Below are 15,299 nucleotides of genomic sequence, written 5' to 3'. Positions count from 1 at the left end.
CAACTGGAGACCCAAGTTTGGGAAACCCTGAGCTAGAGATTTGCTTTTTATTAAAACCAAACCAAACCAAACCAAACCAAACCAAACCAAACCAAACCAAACCAAACCAAACCCAGAACACTAATAATTCAGAGGAGCCTGGAATATCTTGGTGTGTGTGTTGGTAGAAGAACACAGGAAGCTGCCTTATAACTGAGTCAGAGCAGCAGCATCTACACTAATTGGCTCAGTATTGTCTCTACCAGTTGATTGCAGCTCTACAAAGTCTCAGAATGAGTTTCCCAGAGACTGAATGTGGGATTCTGTGCGTGCAAAGCACATGTTCTACCACTAAGGTACGGTCCTTCCTCTTGTGTCAAGGCTACAGCCTTGAGCACAAATGCATAAAAACATCTAAGACAGGGGTAGGCATTATAGTGCCCTTCAGATGCTGTTGGATTACTCCCATCATCCCTGACTGGGGAAGATGAGAGTTGGAGTCCAACATCATTTGAAGGGCACCATATTGGCTACTCCTGATCTAAAGTTTTTTAATGTAGAACGTATGGCAGCCCAGTGTTTGCCCAGTGGATTGGAGTGCAGCCATGTGGATTTTGGTAAGGCTGCTTTCAGCTGTGAAATGCAACTGCATGGTAGCAGAGCCCCACGTTTTGCCCTGAATCCTATTAGGCAAACTTCAGCAGCTGCCCTGCCCAGCAGCCCATCTCTATTCCCCATATCCTTCCCCATGCATCCTGAAATCTGACTAGGATATTAGTTTTCTCAAGTGACTAGACAAGGACAGGAACTTTGGGGGGCTGGCAGAGATACTTACCAAAGGGGACAATAATGGGGCAGGTGATGCTATAGGTCATGACAACAGCAAATATACAGCAGGTCCAGGCATACTCCAATCCAAACTGGAACTCATAAGCTTGGTTCTAAGGAAAACACAGCAGCACATTTATCCTGTTGTCTTCTACTTCATCATGAGGAGAGCTAAAAGAACACTTGTTGGCTGGGTTAGCACACTTAAAAGCCTTGAGCCAATATGATTTGTTTCCCTTAGCTACGGTTAAGCATTACATCTATGTACCTAAACCATGGTTAAGTATTGGCCACAAACTAGGATGCAAAATCATGGTTGAAATAGGTTGCAAACCCACTACATTGGCCTGCACAGAGAAAACTGCTGTAGAGGCAGCTTCCCTGCCTCCTGAGCTTCTCTTGCCTGCAAAGCAACAATCAGGTTTTGCTAACATCTCCTTAGATATGCCCTACATCATGGTTTCAATGTTTCTTTGGGATGTTAAGCAGTGTTTAGGCAACAGTGCTAACCATGGTCAATGCGTTAAGCATTGGCTGCTCTGGGCCCATCAGAAGCCCTCTTTGGGTGTCTAATACTCATGTGATTGAAATTATGTTAAGGGCCTCTGTGTTGCATCTCCACTGCCCAGCCACACCACCCTCCACTCACAGGAGGAGGAAGTCTAAAGTAGGGGAGATTCCCTACATTATTTAGCATAATACACAACCAGGATTGTATAGGCAGGGTTGTGCACACAGGGAGCCTAGACATGTGTAGATCCCACTTCAAACCTTCTCCCTCCCCCAAAGTGTGGAAGGCAGTGGAGGCCAGGAAATGGTGACACAGTAAAAGAAGTGGGTCCAGCAAGTTCAACTCTCTCTTTGCCCCTTGCATGATAAATATCATGACAGTGAACTCCCAAATACAGCTTGACTTTCATGAGATTCCTGCTCCATAAGAACCTGGGCCACTAGAACCCTTCTCCCAAGATTGCTGTCCTTGTTTTCCAATATTATATCTGCAACAACAATGCACAGGCAAGTGCCCTTCTGCAAAAAGAGAAAGCTAAGCTTCTCAAGAAGTGAAATTTTGTTCTCACTCACACACTGCATAGTATGCAGCTGAAACACATAGAATATATATATAATGCTAACTAATAACTCTCCAGGACTGAAGCTTGCCCTAAGTTGATGTTTCTCATAAACCTCTGGAGAAGCTGAACCTCAAGCCTGGCCATTTGTGAGTTTTTTGGTTGGGGGTGGATGGCATTTCCACACCCTTACAGGACAGAGTTGCTTCAGAACAAAACATAACAAGAGGGAATCCCAGAGATTCACAAAACACAGAAGTGCCAAGAGGACAGCCTTCTGGTCCTAAGACAGGACGGCATGTGGCTGAGTGTGAGTGAGAAAGTAACGAAACCGCAAACCCGCTTGATGTGGAGCCGCTCCGGTTCAGACTTGGCAAAGCAGAGCCGCGTGGCATAGACAATGAGTCCAGGGATGCGCAGCAACTCCATGGCTGTCCCAATCAGGCTGGAGGTGACAACATAGTTGACAAAGAAAGCACCGTTGTCGGGCAGGAAAACACACCTAGGTGGGAAGAAACCAGGGGCGGAGGAGTGAGAGGAGAGAGATGCTCTAAACAGACTGGGAGAAAGTGGCACTTCCAGAAACCTTTGCTGAGAACCAAGGCCACAAGATGCTCGTGACGTACCTCATAAACACAAACAAGGGCACCCATCCTGCCAGCAGAACTGGTGAGCCCTCTTTGTCTCTCACACACAGTTCTGAGCAATACTCACTGAAACTTGATCTCTGCCTGATCCACAAAGTGGGTGTCAAAGAGCCAGCGGAAGAAGAGATCCAAACTGGGGAAGGAGAACAGAGGGCAAGAATGCAACAGAGGCTTATTCTTTTGCAAGGAAACATATGCAGGGCCCCCAGGCCACTAGTCTAGCCCACTAAAGGTTGGGGCTATGCCAGCAGGACTACCATGCTGGCTTCACCAGTGTGTCTGTGCATTCACAACTTCAGCGGCACTTTGCCCTAGCCTGTACATGGAAGCTATAGCGATACTGGTGCTGGGAGGGAGGGGAGGCTCTGTTCCACCACCACAGCCGCTGCTGGTACTGTAGCCTTTAGGATTTTTGTTGTGTAGCCCCAAGGCCCCTGTGATTTGCCCCTCTCTGGACCTTCATACACACTGCCCTCTTATACAGATAAAGACTAAAGTCGTGAAAAACCACCTACTACTTTGTCTCTACTTTCTCATGCAAATCAAAATGCCCAAGAAAGCATTTATTTTGCTTTAGAAAGGAAGAACGGAATGCCAAGTCAAGTCTCAATCCTAAATAAATTTACCTCTAAAGTGAGCTTAATTTTCTCTTTTGAAAGGAGTGGATTCAATTTACCTTCCTTTTATATGACAGTAAGCTTAATATCAACAAATTACTTAAAAAACAAGGTTTTATGTGGTAATTTGAGCTACCACATGGAAAACACACTTGTGCAGATCTCCCCCAAATCTCAAGTGCTGCTGATTCACTTCTGTCTTTAAATCTTGCCAACTACTTATTTATAACTGCTGGTCCTCCCTATTGGGGGGGGGCTGAACTGCAGTGTGTTCTGTGAGACAGGAAGCATGCATTCAATCTGCAAACAAAAGGCCTTCAAGAGGCTTCACAAAAGGCCTGAACAAAGGAAGAATGATTTGTGTTTTAACATCTGCAAGTTGCTTTGTACCTGGTCAATCCAAGTGAGGGCAAGATGATAACCATAAACACCAGGAAAAAATAACACTTGTGCATTGTGATCTGATTCTCATTTGACCTAAAAGGGGAAAACAACAACAACACATATTTATCCCATGGGGGGAGACAATCAGCAACGTAACAGGAGCTAGGTTAGAACTTTGTAGTAAAACTCCCGAGTTGATACTATTAAAGCAACCTGATAAAAACATCCTCAGATTCAGCAATAAATATCACAGAATGTCACTGAAACACACTTTGAGGTTTTGATGAGGACTTTGCATTTTTCTTTTTTTGGCTTTTGTTTAGATTAGTTTGTTTTTTCTTGTATTGTATTATGAAAAGCCTTAATAAAATCTGATTTAAATAAAGCAGCATACATTGTGTGTGGCATAATGGTTATAGTGTTGGAATAGGACCTTGGAGGCCAGGGTTCAAATCCCCACTCAGCCATGAAACTCACTGAATGATCTGGGGCCAGTCACCAACTCTCAGCCTAACCTACCTCACAGGGTTGTTGTGATGAAATAGGGAGGAGGAGGAGAAACATGTACCCCACCTTGAGATAAAGGCAGTGTCTCAATGTAATAAATAACAACAATAATAATGAGAGTTACAAACCCTTTTACTCCAATATGAATAAATAAAATAAAGCATGGGGTTCTTTTAGGGTTTCCCAGGTTTTTCCTTTTAACTTAGGAAACCATGCTATTAAAACAACCAGATAAAAGGATTCCCAGATTCAGCAATGAATTTTACTGACTGTTACTGTCACAGCCAGGTAGATCCCCAGAGAAACTCTGAAAATGCGTAATGCAACAAAATCTAACCCCTGGGGTTTGTTTCCAGCATAAAACCATTTTAAAAGTTGCAGGTGTAAGGATATGAGTTACCTCGTCCAGTGCGATTCGAAGAAAGCAGAGTAGTACACGATGAAAGGCAGGAAGACTGAGAAAGCCCAGAGCAGCAGCGTGGGGAAGAACTGGGTGACAATAGGATTCTGGGAAATGAGATAAGACAGGAGGAATAATATTACTTAATACTTTTACTAAGAATCCACCAGCTTCTCTGCCTGCCACACCCTGGGAACAGGACTAAAAGCATGCAACTTCTCCTTGATAGTGCATAGCCTAGGTTCCCTCTCATTGCTGCTAATTTGGTCACTGACTGTAAGTGCGGCTTGGGTAAAAACAACGCCACATCAAAGGCAAAAAAGGATGAATGGCTGTTCTGTGCTGGGAGATTTCTGCCACAGCTCCTTCTCTAAACCAGAGGATCACCTGTGTCATTCTTCCTTCGGTGCAACAACCTATTCAGTATCGGGATGCATTTGAAGATCAAAGATGAAGATGGCAAGTACCATAGCACAGAGCACACAGCAGTCTGGCTGCCCTGCGCAGAGCAGTGCTAAAGGCTCCTCTATCAGGACATTAGGCAGAGATTTCATTCCCTGTCCAACACTTTCACAGGTATATGCTTCTCTTTTGGGGGTGGATGGGCATGGAATGGGCAAGCCCCGAAAAGCAGGGAATGGGAATGTTACCCTCCCCATAGCTGGGCTCTAGTACCAATAAGGAAGAACCCCATAGTGGATGGCAGTGCGCACCTTGAGGCTCTCCACAGGCCGTGTGACGTTGAACATGTCCATGGTGTTGACAATGATGGCGGGCGTGGTGAGGAAGAAGAGGAGGATGAAGAGGCAGATGTTGAGCACGACAAACCGCACCCACCACGAAGCACCGCTGACGGATAAGTTCTCCCTACAAGAAAGAAAGCATGAGGAGCGTGCGGAGTGCAGGGAAGCCAGCCGGCCAAGAGGTGACAGCAGCTGCCATCAACCTGATGCCTTCCAGATGTGTTAAGACTACAACTCCCATCAGCCCCAGCCAGAACGACTGCAGACCGAAAGACATGGAGGGCACCAGGTTAGTGAGTTAAGAAGTTCCCATCTCATAATAACACTCTTGCCCTCACTTCTGGGGTTTAGGACTTCTGCATAAATCATAATATCTAACTAGAAATATACTGATAGTGCGCAAAGTGTTTGCAGTTGTTTGCAACATGCTGGCTGCTGAAATTAGTGATTGTTTTAAAAAGGTAACACTGGCTTGAGGATTATTTGCTTTGTGGATGACCAATTAGTGGCACACTGTACCCACAAAAGCATGGTGTTGGCTGGATTATGCAGATGTTTGGAAGCATCTACAGATGAATACTCACTTCAGCCAGATAGGTCTGCTAGGTGGCCAAGGAGAAGGGCCATAACTCAAGTGGTGTAGCATCTGCTTTTCATGCAAAAGACCCAAGGTTCAATCTCTGGTGTCTCCAGGTAAGGTTAGGAGAAACTCCCAGTCAGTATAGACAAAACTGAGCTAGATGGACTTAGTATAAGGCAGTTTTCTTTGGTCCTTGCGGAAGCTGCAAAAATCCTGTCAATATCCTCGAGAACAGTTTTCACACCACCTTTGTGTAGTGTATTAATTGCAGTCAGCAGATGGTGCTATTGTTTCACCCAGTTCTTCCACAAGCAACGATACAAAAACAGCTAAGATTCTAAGGTGCAGTAAGAAATCAATTGCGGCCTACGCTTTTGTGGGCTCAAGTCCAGTTCATCAGTTGCGTGTGGTGTAAACCCTAGGTGCATGGAAGTGTAGTAAGCAGTGATGTCAGAGGGAAATAAAATGCAAAAATTACAGACACTGACCTCACTGCTTACAATTCCCCAATCAACCATGTATATACATGCACATGAGGATTATTCTTCATGCAACTGGTGAACTGGAATGTGGTCTGTAAAAGCTAATGCTGCAATAAATTGGTTAGTCTTTTGGGCACCACAAAACTGTTGTTTTTGTTGCAATGCAGAGTAACATAACTTTCCCTGTGGAAATATATTAAAAAGTCTGCCTTCTGCCACATGAATGTGTCTGAATACTAAGGTTCTCCTCTATGACTGCGTACACATCACACATTCAAAGCACATTTCATTGTGAACTGCCCTGAGATCTATGGGTAGAGGGTGGTACAACAACAACAATTTTGTTGCTCAAAGAATTCTGGGCATTGTAGTTTGGGAAGGCTTGCTGGGAATTTTAACCCTGAGGAATGAACTGCAGTGCCCTGAGGGGGGAAATGTGCTTTGAAGGTATAGTTGTACTCAGCCAAATCTCCCTGAGGCACTGGCTGCGGGGTAGCTCAGGACTCCATGGCTGCCATAATGACCATGGGGCTGTCCCAAATGTCATCGGCCCAACCCATGTGGCAGGCCACACTCTGAACCTTGTTTTCTCAACTGGGTAGGAAGAAGGTGATCCAAAAGTGGGAGATACTGACATCAGTCCCTTGTCATGGTCAGATCACTTCCTGCTGAGATTTAGGCTTTTGGCACCTTTTACCCTCTGCAGAGGTTTGCCCTTGGAGTCTAATGGATCCACCCATAGCTTACCAGAGCATAGATGACGGAAGTTAGGCTATTCTCATTTTGTATTTTTATGTTGTGAACTGCCCTGTGATCTTCAGATGAAGGGTGGTATACAGATGTAATAAATAATAAATAATATTTCCCCTAGGGATTCATTTCAGCATGTAATGTTAGTTGCCTCGATTACTGTTTTATCAATTTTGCTGAATTTTTATGTAGTGAATTTTTAACAGTGGCTACAAAAAAGCACCAGAATAACCAGACACTCTCTGGACTCACCAGCATCTTTCAACATCAGTGCCCAAAGGAACATTTACATCTATCTCTCTTTTCTGCCTAAAGTCACTGCCCAGGCCAGCCTCCCGTAACCTGATGCTGTGCTGGATGGGGCTGACAGATGTTTTCTAAAACATATTGGGGGCATTAGGTTGGAGAAGGCTGGCCTAGGGTTTAAAGCGGTGGATTTGCTAGTCTTGAAACACCCAAAAGTATAACACGGAATCTTAAAATTTCAACATGTTGAACTCGCTCCTTGTCTTGATGCTCCCTTGAAAACCAAGATGGCAGAAGCATGGGAACTCACCAGATGATGTCGTTGGGAGCGGGGGCATAGCTGACCCCCCAGCAATGGGATTTCACCACTGTGGTAACAGAAGACTGTTGTGGATGCTTGCGACACCAGACACGGCTGTAATCTTTCAGAATACTGCGGGGAGAGAAGAGGCAACAGCTGGAGGAGGGTGGTCCAATACTACTCCCATACAGAATGCAGCTCCATTTTGGACAAAAGGGCTGTGGCTTCTCGATAGTGGCGCCTGCCCTGTGGAACACCCTCCCACTAGATGTCAAGGAAATAAACAACTTTCTGACATTTAGAAGACATCTGAAGGCAGCCCTGTTTAGGGAAGTTTTTTAATGTTTGATGTTTTATTGTGTTTTTAATATCCTGTTGGAAGCCGCCCGGAGTAGCTGGGGAGGCCTGGCCAGATGGGCGGAGTATAAGTAATAAATGATGATGATGATGATGATGATGATGCAGAACATCTCAGGTTCAATCCCTGGCATCTCCAATAGGGTTGGGAGAGATCACTGCCCCCAAAACCCTGGAAAACAGCAGCCAATCAGTCAATACTGAGTCAGATGGGCCAATGTTTGACTATGCATAAGGCAGTTTCCTATATTCCTAATATTCCCCTTGGAGATAATCCTTTCTGACCTCAAATACGGTGCAAGTTAAGACGTTCAGTGTGAACAAACTCCTAGAGAAATTAGTAGTAGCAGGGAACACTCACGTGGCTGTCATCCTCTCATCCTGAAATGTGACAAAAGCCATGTCAAGGCGTTTTAACGCAATCCGGCTCCGCTCCGCATTAAATTCATCTGTCAATTTCTCTTCTAGCTCCCCATAGTATTGCTCTGCATCTACCTAGCAGGGAGAAAAAGAAGCATGCTCAGTGATTGGTTCTGCTTTGAAATGCCTGTGAGAGTAAATGCAGAATGAAGTGATCATCTTCTGTCTTCACACATTCTCTGAAAGGCTGCATTCACCGGCTGCTTCATGAAACTCCAACTACCGCACAATTATTTTTTTTGTGAGACAGCAAGAATGATATATACTGGTTTAATCTAGGCATTTTCCATCACCAATATAAACTGATTATACTTGCTGTAATGAGGTGGAGTAAAAGTCCAAGGCCAGACTCCGCAATAAAATTGGTACCAAGTAAACATTCATCAGCTGCCAAATTCTAGCCCAGGAGTTGCAACTGGAGTGAATCAGCTGTCACAGGAAGGTGTGTGCATGCAAGTGAGAGAGATTAACTGCGTCATTCCAGCCCTTTCAGGCAGACACTACTTGAAAAAGAACAGCAATAACTATGTCAAGGAGACTATGGTCTCAGTTGGAATAACAGCTGCCAGCTGCCAGACAGTATTCCAGCAAGGCCTCTAGATGGTGCAAGCTGAAGCACATCTTCCGAGATGACGTAGAACCGTGAAACAGTTTGTAACAGTTTCAGCCCAAGCCCTGCCTTTAGTCCCAGCCTGAAATATTGGGCCCATTTTTAATTTTCACTACCTTATGTGCCTTTCTCTATATCTCTCTCCCTCAGACACACTGTCTATGGATATTCTAATGATCCCCGCTTCTGTCCCAATCTGAAATGCTGGGCCCATTTTTAACCTCATGTATCCATTTCTCTATAAATTATTGTCTTCACTGCGCTTTCTCTCGGTGCTCAAACAATCCCCTTTAGTCCTAATCTGAAACATTGGGCCTTAAAAAACAAATAAATTCCCTCGTATGTCTTTCTTTATACAATCCTTTCTCTATCTCATATGTTCTGAAAACAGGAAGAGAGACACAAACAAGCCTCCTCACACATTTACAAAATGTGCATGCAGAATGGGGGAAAGAGTGCCACTGGTGTGGCCCATCTCTGACTTAGGCTTAACAAAATTGTGGGTCGCAATTCACCAGGTGAAGGCCAGTTGTGTAGCAGATCAATTTCAGCTCTGTCATGAACTGGGTCCAGGGGACAGGCAAGTGCTCAAGAAAAACACACACACACAGACTCCCATTTCCAGGTTTTTCCCCCCTGTCACTGGGTGACATTTCCCTGAGGCTGCTTAAGAAAGACCTGTGTGCCCCGAGGGAAGGCAGAAGCTAGGAGACTTGGGCCAGGCACTAACCACCAGCTCCTGACAAAACTATCAAGAGGTCTCAGAGAACTGCTGGAGCAGGCCTTTTCCCCACCACCTCCCCTGGGGCTGCTCAAGAAAGGCCTGTGCAGCCTGAGGGAAGGCAGGAATGAGGGAACACAAGCCAGGGAGCTTGTTGCCATCAGCTCTTGGAGAGGCCTGTGTGGCCTGAGACGACTCTGTCAGTCACTCTGCGTTTTATAACATGCATTTGTTTTCATATTTTAAAACTACAAACCATGTTTGGGCGCCTTGGCGAAAAGGTGGTTTCTAGGGGGACGCAGGGGGACGCATACCCCTAAACATTTTGTGAATCTAATGGAAGAAACTAATTTTTAAAATTTTTTAGTTTCTTCTCTAGCACGGTGAATCATCACCATTGAATAGCACGGTGACTGGTCAGTTTCGTTGTTACCACCTCCGATGGCAGCCTCATTTCCTGACTCTCAGATGGAAGTGAGTGTTTAAAATGTGAAGCAACGTGGAATGTGGCTGTGTGGTGTTTTACTCTCAGCTGAGTAATATGAGGTAATGCATGTTCTTTGTACTTTTGTCCATTTACTGTATTTATTTTTCCCAATCTGAACTATAAAATGGAGATTTTCTTGAGTCAAAATGAGAGCACCCCTAAACATTTTTTTTAAAAAGCACTGTATAAAAGCAATCACTCAATCAAACTTCACATGGAAATTGTCTCTAGCTTAGCTTGGTAGCCAGCAGACTAACAAAGCAACAGGGTAATGGACAATCATAAATGCCCACAGTCAGTTTCATGTGCCGGCCCTGAATTTCAGTCTGTACCTCTTCAAAGCCGCAACTACGGCAACAGAAGATGCGTGAGCAGGGGTGGATCTTGATCATGATTTTCCCCTCCTTCTGAGCCTTGGTGGTGAAGTAAAGCCTCCCCTTCATTGCCTTGCGCCTGCCAGCCAAAACGAAGCAGAGCGGAAAGTTAACGAGGCTGCCCATTGAATCATTGTGTTCAGAATTGCTGTATTTTTCCGTGCATAACATGCCCCCATGTATAAGACAACCCCTATTTTTTTGGGGGGGGAAATTGCCCAAAGTTGTTGAGCAGGCCAATCACACGGCCAATTGCCTCTGACAATCTCCTGCTGGCTGCTGCCACCAATTGCCCACCCACCCACTGTTATCCATAAGACAACTCACAATTTTTGCCCATCATTTCGAAGGATAAAATATCGTCTTATACATGGAAAAATACGGTAAGTGTATTTCCATGCATGCACAACTGCGGTTGCTTTGCTTAAGTTTGAGGCTTTCGGATTCCATACAGCAGGGGTGGGGGACCTTTTTCATCGCAAGGACCACATTCCCTTCCAGGCAACCTTCTGAGGGCCACATGACAGTGGTGAGTGGGGACAAAAGTGGGCAGAAAAATAGGTGTAAACGTTGCCTTCGTACAGCATTCTAGTGTCTGCACACCCATACATGCTCCATCCAGACAAGCAAAAGAGGCATGAAATAGTTCAAGGACACTTTCTAGCCAGGCCAGTGAGGAGTGTGGACTGGGGGCAGTTCTCAGGGTCAGATAAAGAGGACTGGAAGGCCGCATTTAACCTCTGGGTCTAAGGTTTCCCACCCCTACAGAATTACATCCTCAGAACCTTAGCTGTGATGGAAATAATGTTGCGGTGCAGCACTTGGCATTTATATATTTATTTAAATATGCAGACAAAATACTTGTTTAAATAGGTTTCAAGGTATCACAGTGTGTGGCCTGGATCCTTTGGCTCTGTGAATGGCAGCCTCCATTCATGGAAGAAGAGCTGCACTCACAGAAGAAACCCCATCATGATCTCAAATCTCCTTTCATTCACGGAGTAAAAAGTTGTGATTTGAGGCAGTGTATTTAGAGACATATCCTGAGATGAATTTTTTAAAAATTGCAGATTAAATGTGAGGCCTGAATGGAATTATGGCTAAAAACAGTATGTTTAAGTGACACAAACCAGAAATGGGTCTGCCCTTTAACTGTTTCCATTCCAGCTGGTCATTGTAAGTACTATTCAACATTAAGAACTGACATGTGAGTTTGCTCCCCCCCTTTCTTCCCTGTTCCTTTTCCCTCGCGTGCTGTGCCTTTTCGATTGTAAACCTGATGGCAGAGACCATCTTGTTTTTATCAAAGGTACGCCACCCTGGGAGCCTAAGTGCTCTAAGCAAAATAATAAATATAATGCAGCAAATAATTGCCAAGATGCAAGTCTTTGTCATGTTAAAAGGATCAGACACAAGCTTTTCCCTTGTGTCTTGCAAAGTGCCTGAAGCAATTCTCAAGGCGGGGTGAGAACAATCTTGCTGAAAGGTGCTTGCTACTGCACTGTAAAATTGATATCAGGATATCTGCTTAATAGAATCCAAGGAGTTTAGAAAAATCCAGGTCACAGCAGAAAAACAACACACCCACCTCTCTGAATCCAACTTCATCAGTGTGCGAACATCAGAACAGAACTGGACACCAGTCACTGTGCAGCTTGGGTAAGCCTCACTGTTGAGAAGAGACAATCAAGATATTTAAGGAACATGCTCACCTGTGAAAAGGAAGTGATGGAGCTTGATCAATCCTGCCCATCCCATCCCTGGCGTCACAAGGGAACGGAGACTGGGATGGTACCATGAAATACAGAATACCTCTTTAGAAAGCTGTTGTAGCAGCGATTGGTTAAAAATGGGACATTACCTTATGAATGTATTTATTTTATTTTTGTATATTTATATCCCACATTTCACCTATCTTGGGACCCAAGATGTTGTATAAGTGGTACCCAGGCAGTCTCCCATCCACTTTCAGTGAGTGACTATTACTAGCTAGAGAAGAAAGGGGATGTGTTTAGAGGCATGGATATCAGCTTATAGTTGCACTTACTGGAAATGTTTGATGACAAGGGAGGGATCCATAATATCTTTGGGAATCCTGGTAACCATCAGGGTCCGGGCCACCTTAGGGAGAAGAAAGGGAGAAAGTCCCTGAAAAAAGGAGACACCCGAGAGCAACAGGACCAGACTACCCCCCTCCTGCAAATAAGCAGGGTATCCAGAATTTGTACAGATAAAGCTTAATTCTGAAATTTTGCCAAGGCATTAAGACACTATGCAAAGTGGTAAGCTGTTAAACACATATTTATGCTGCTTTATTTTATGGGTTTCTTTCGTGTGTTTTTTTTAATACTTATTGTAAGCCACCCAAATAATTTTGTTATGGGATGGCATGAAAATTAAAATAAAAGGAACCCAAGACAGAGTTCTCATTTTTGGTCCACAGCTCTCATTAAGGACACAGACACCAGACTCCAAAATTCCCCAACAGTGGATGGTTACCTGACTGAAACATACTGGGATCCATTCTCTCTTTAAAAAACTTTTGAATTAAATTAACTTTCCCACCTGCAGCTAGTTCATAACATTAAGAAAGATTTTAAAAATATTGTTTATACAGGAGTCTTTCCTACATAAGACGCTTGCCTCATTGGTTTTCTGAGCAATTTGCGAAAGGCCACATAGTAAATTAGTTTACAGCTGGCTTGGGATTTCAACCCACCTCCTTCCAGAGCATTCTAACCATACCAGTGTGAACTTCTTGAAACCAGCTTTGGACCCAAGGATCTCCCTTAGCAAAGGACAATGAAAACACCTCATTGCCCAGAGTTTCTCTGAAAGGGCAGAAGGGGAAGGCGGGAATGGGGCCACTGTATTTCTTACCTTCTCATTCTCCTTGTATTCAAGTTGGATGGAGTGATGAGCCATGCAGAGCACAGTGATGATGAAATAGAGGAGGGCAAAGATGCTGTGCAGCCACAGGAGACGGTCGCTACAGGAGACAAAAGGAAATACATTTTTTCCAAACAGGAAATACAAGGGATCTTGGCCAGAATATAAGGAAGCCACAACCGTTTCCTGAGGAACACCTAGAATTCCTCATTATGGGATGTAGGCAACAACTTCCACCCTCACATAACAATATCACAGTTTCATGGAGAGAGGGCTAGCCCAGAAGTACCCCAAATTACCCCTGCGTTTTTACACACACAAAAAGCTTCCCAATAGTTCTAAAAGAAAGAACCAAGTAGAACCTTAGTTCCTGGATCTTTGTTACCCTACGCATTGAGATCATCACAGAGTCATGCATGTTGGAGATGGAAATATGGGGAACAGGTCAAGGACCAACAGTAGACGAGAAGGTAGAAAACTGCACAGTGTGTAAAAACAGTGACTCTGAATTTGCTGCCATGAGGTTGTAGCAATGTTCAAAAGAATTCTTGCAGCCAGTGACCAACCCTGGCGGATTTGATATTATTCCCTTCTCCCCCTGCCCCCCATATTTGCTTTGCTGTAGAGGATAAAAACATTTCCTGTTTGTGGCTTCCACCAAAAACTTATTGCTCATACCAACTGCACAGACCAGGTACATACATGGGTATACATGCATAAGGTAAAGGTAAATGACCCCTGGACGGTTAAGTCCAGTCAAATTCAATTATGGGGTGTGGCGCTCAATTCCGTTTTCAGGCTGAGGGAGCCGGCGTTTGTCCACAGACAGCTTTCTAGGTCATGTGGCCAGCATGACTAAACCACTTCTGGCACAATGGGACACTGTGATGACTGCCAGAGTGCACAGAAACGCAGCTTACCTTCCTGCCACAGCGGTACCTATTTATCTACTTGCACTGGTGTGCTTTTGAACTGCTAGGTTGGCAGAAGCAGGGGCAGAGCAACGGGAGCTCACCACTGTCACGCGGATTCGAACCACCGACCTTCCGATCGGCAAGCCCAAGAGGCTTGGTGGTTTAGACCACAGCGCCACCCGCTCCCCTCCACATACCACTAATCCACTGCAATACTAAATGAAACAGGTATGTGCTAAAAGCTTAGGCTTAAAAACAAAACATCCACAAATTGGGGTGGGTTAATACTAAAAAGTATGGAGGTGATCCAATTATGTGTGCACATTCAGAGTTGCTTCATTTTTTAAGCGGGGATAATCACAACCGCATACCGTACTTTTCTCTCTATAACACGCAGATTTTTTTCTCCTAAAAAGTAAGGGGAAATGTCTGTGCGTGTAATTGAGCGAATGTGTGGTCCCTGGAGCTGACTGGCCCGAGTGCAGGGGCAAAAATCCAATTGCGCGCGTCAGGGAGGAGGGAGCTCCGTGAGAGAGGAAGCTGTTGCTTTCCTGCATTCTGCCTCAGGGTCTTACTGCCCACCCTCTTCTGTTTCGGTTGCTGTTTGCTCAAACGGAACAAAGAGCAGGCAAATCCCCTCCCCTCCAGGCAAGCAGAGGGGAAAGGAAAGGATCGCGTCCTTGCTTCTAATTCCTCTCCGTGCTCCGGTGCTGCTGCGTTCAGGGAAGCATTTTAGGAACTCGCAGGCAGCCGGAAAACATGCCGGTGGGAGAGAGAGAGGGGGGGGCTGGCTTGGGTGGGTGTATGGGGAAAAACTTTTGCCTTCCTTTCCTCCCTCCCGTTAAACCCCTCTCCTGCATTCTTAGCCAGCTGCTTCTCTGCACACCCCTCTCGTGCTCCTTGTCCCTTCTGTGTTTTTCCTTCCCTCCCCACTTAAAACGTGGTTACAAAGCACAGATCCACATGGATCCTCAGGATCTTTGCATTGGGTCA

At 44.9% G+C, this 15,299-nt stretch overlaps 1 protein-coding gene across 10 annotated transcripts in view; it reads right to left on the bottom strand.

The window, feature by feature from the left end:
• TMEM63C (transmembrane protein 63C) overlaps positions 1-15,299 on the bottom strand; it is a 66,081-nt gene that overhangs the window by 8,336 nt on the left and 42,446 nt on the right. For all 10 annotated transcript variants that reach the window (XM_083612533.1, XM_083612537.1, XM_083612539.1 and 7 more), the window contains 12 exons: positions 13,384-13,492; positions 12,551-12,624; positions 12,092-12,172; positions 10,462-10,582; positions 8,253-8,386; positions 7,544-7,666; positions 5,146-5,299; positions 4,433-4,539; positions 3,532-3,618; positions 2,592-2,657; positions 2,217-2,379; positions 815-920 (listed from right to left, as the gene is read on the bottom strand). In XM_083612533.1, coding sequence (XP_083468659.1) covers positions 815-920; positions 2,217-2,379; positions 2,592-2,657; positions 3,532-3,618; positions 4,433-4,539; positions 5,146-5,299; positions 7,544-7,666; positions 8,253-8,386; positions 10,462-10,582; positions 12,092-12,172; positions 12,551-12,624; positions 13,384-13,492 — 1,325 coding nt within the window. The remainder of the gene's footprint in view (positions 1-814; positions 921-2,216; positions 2,380-2,591; positions 2,658-3,531; positions 3,619-4,432; positions 4,540-5,145; positions 5,300-7,543; positions 7,667-8,252; positions 8,387-10,461; positions 10,583-12,091; positions 12,173-12,550; positions 12,625-13,383; positions 13,493-15,299) is intronic.

The sequence above is a fragment of the Podarcis filfolensis genome (assembly GCF_964270895.1).
Source record: "Podarcis filfolensis genome assembly, chromosome: 1".
NCBI lineage: Eukaryota > Metazoa > Chordata > Lepidosauria > Squamata > Lacertidae > Podarcis > Podarcis filfolensis.
This window is presented reverse-complemented; position numbering and strand designations above follow the sequence as displayed.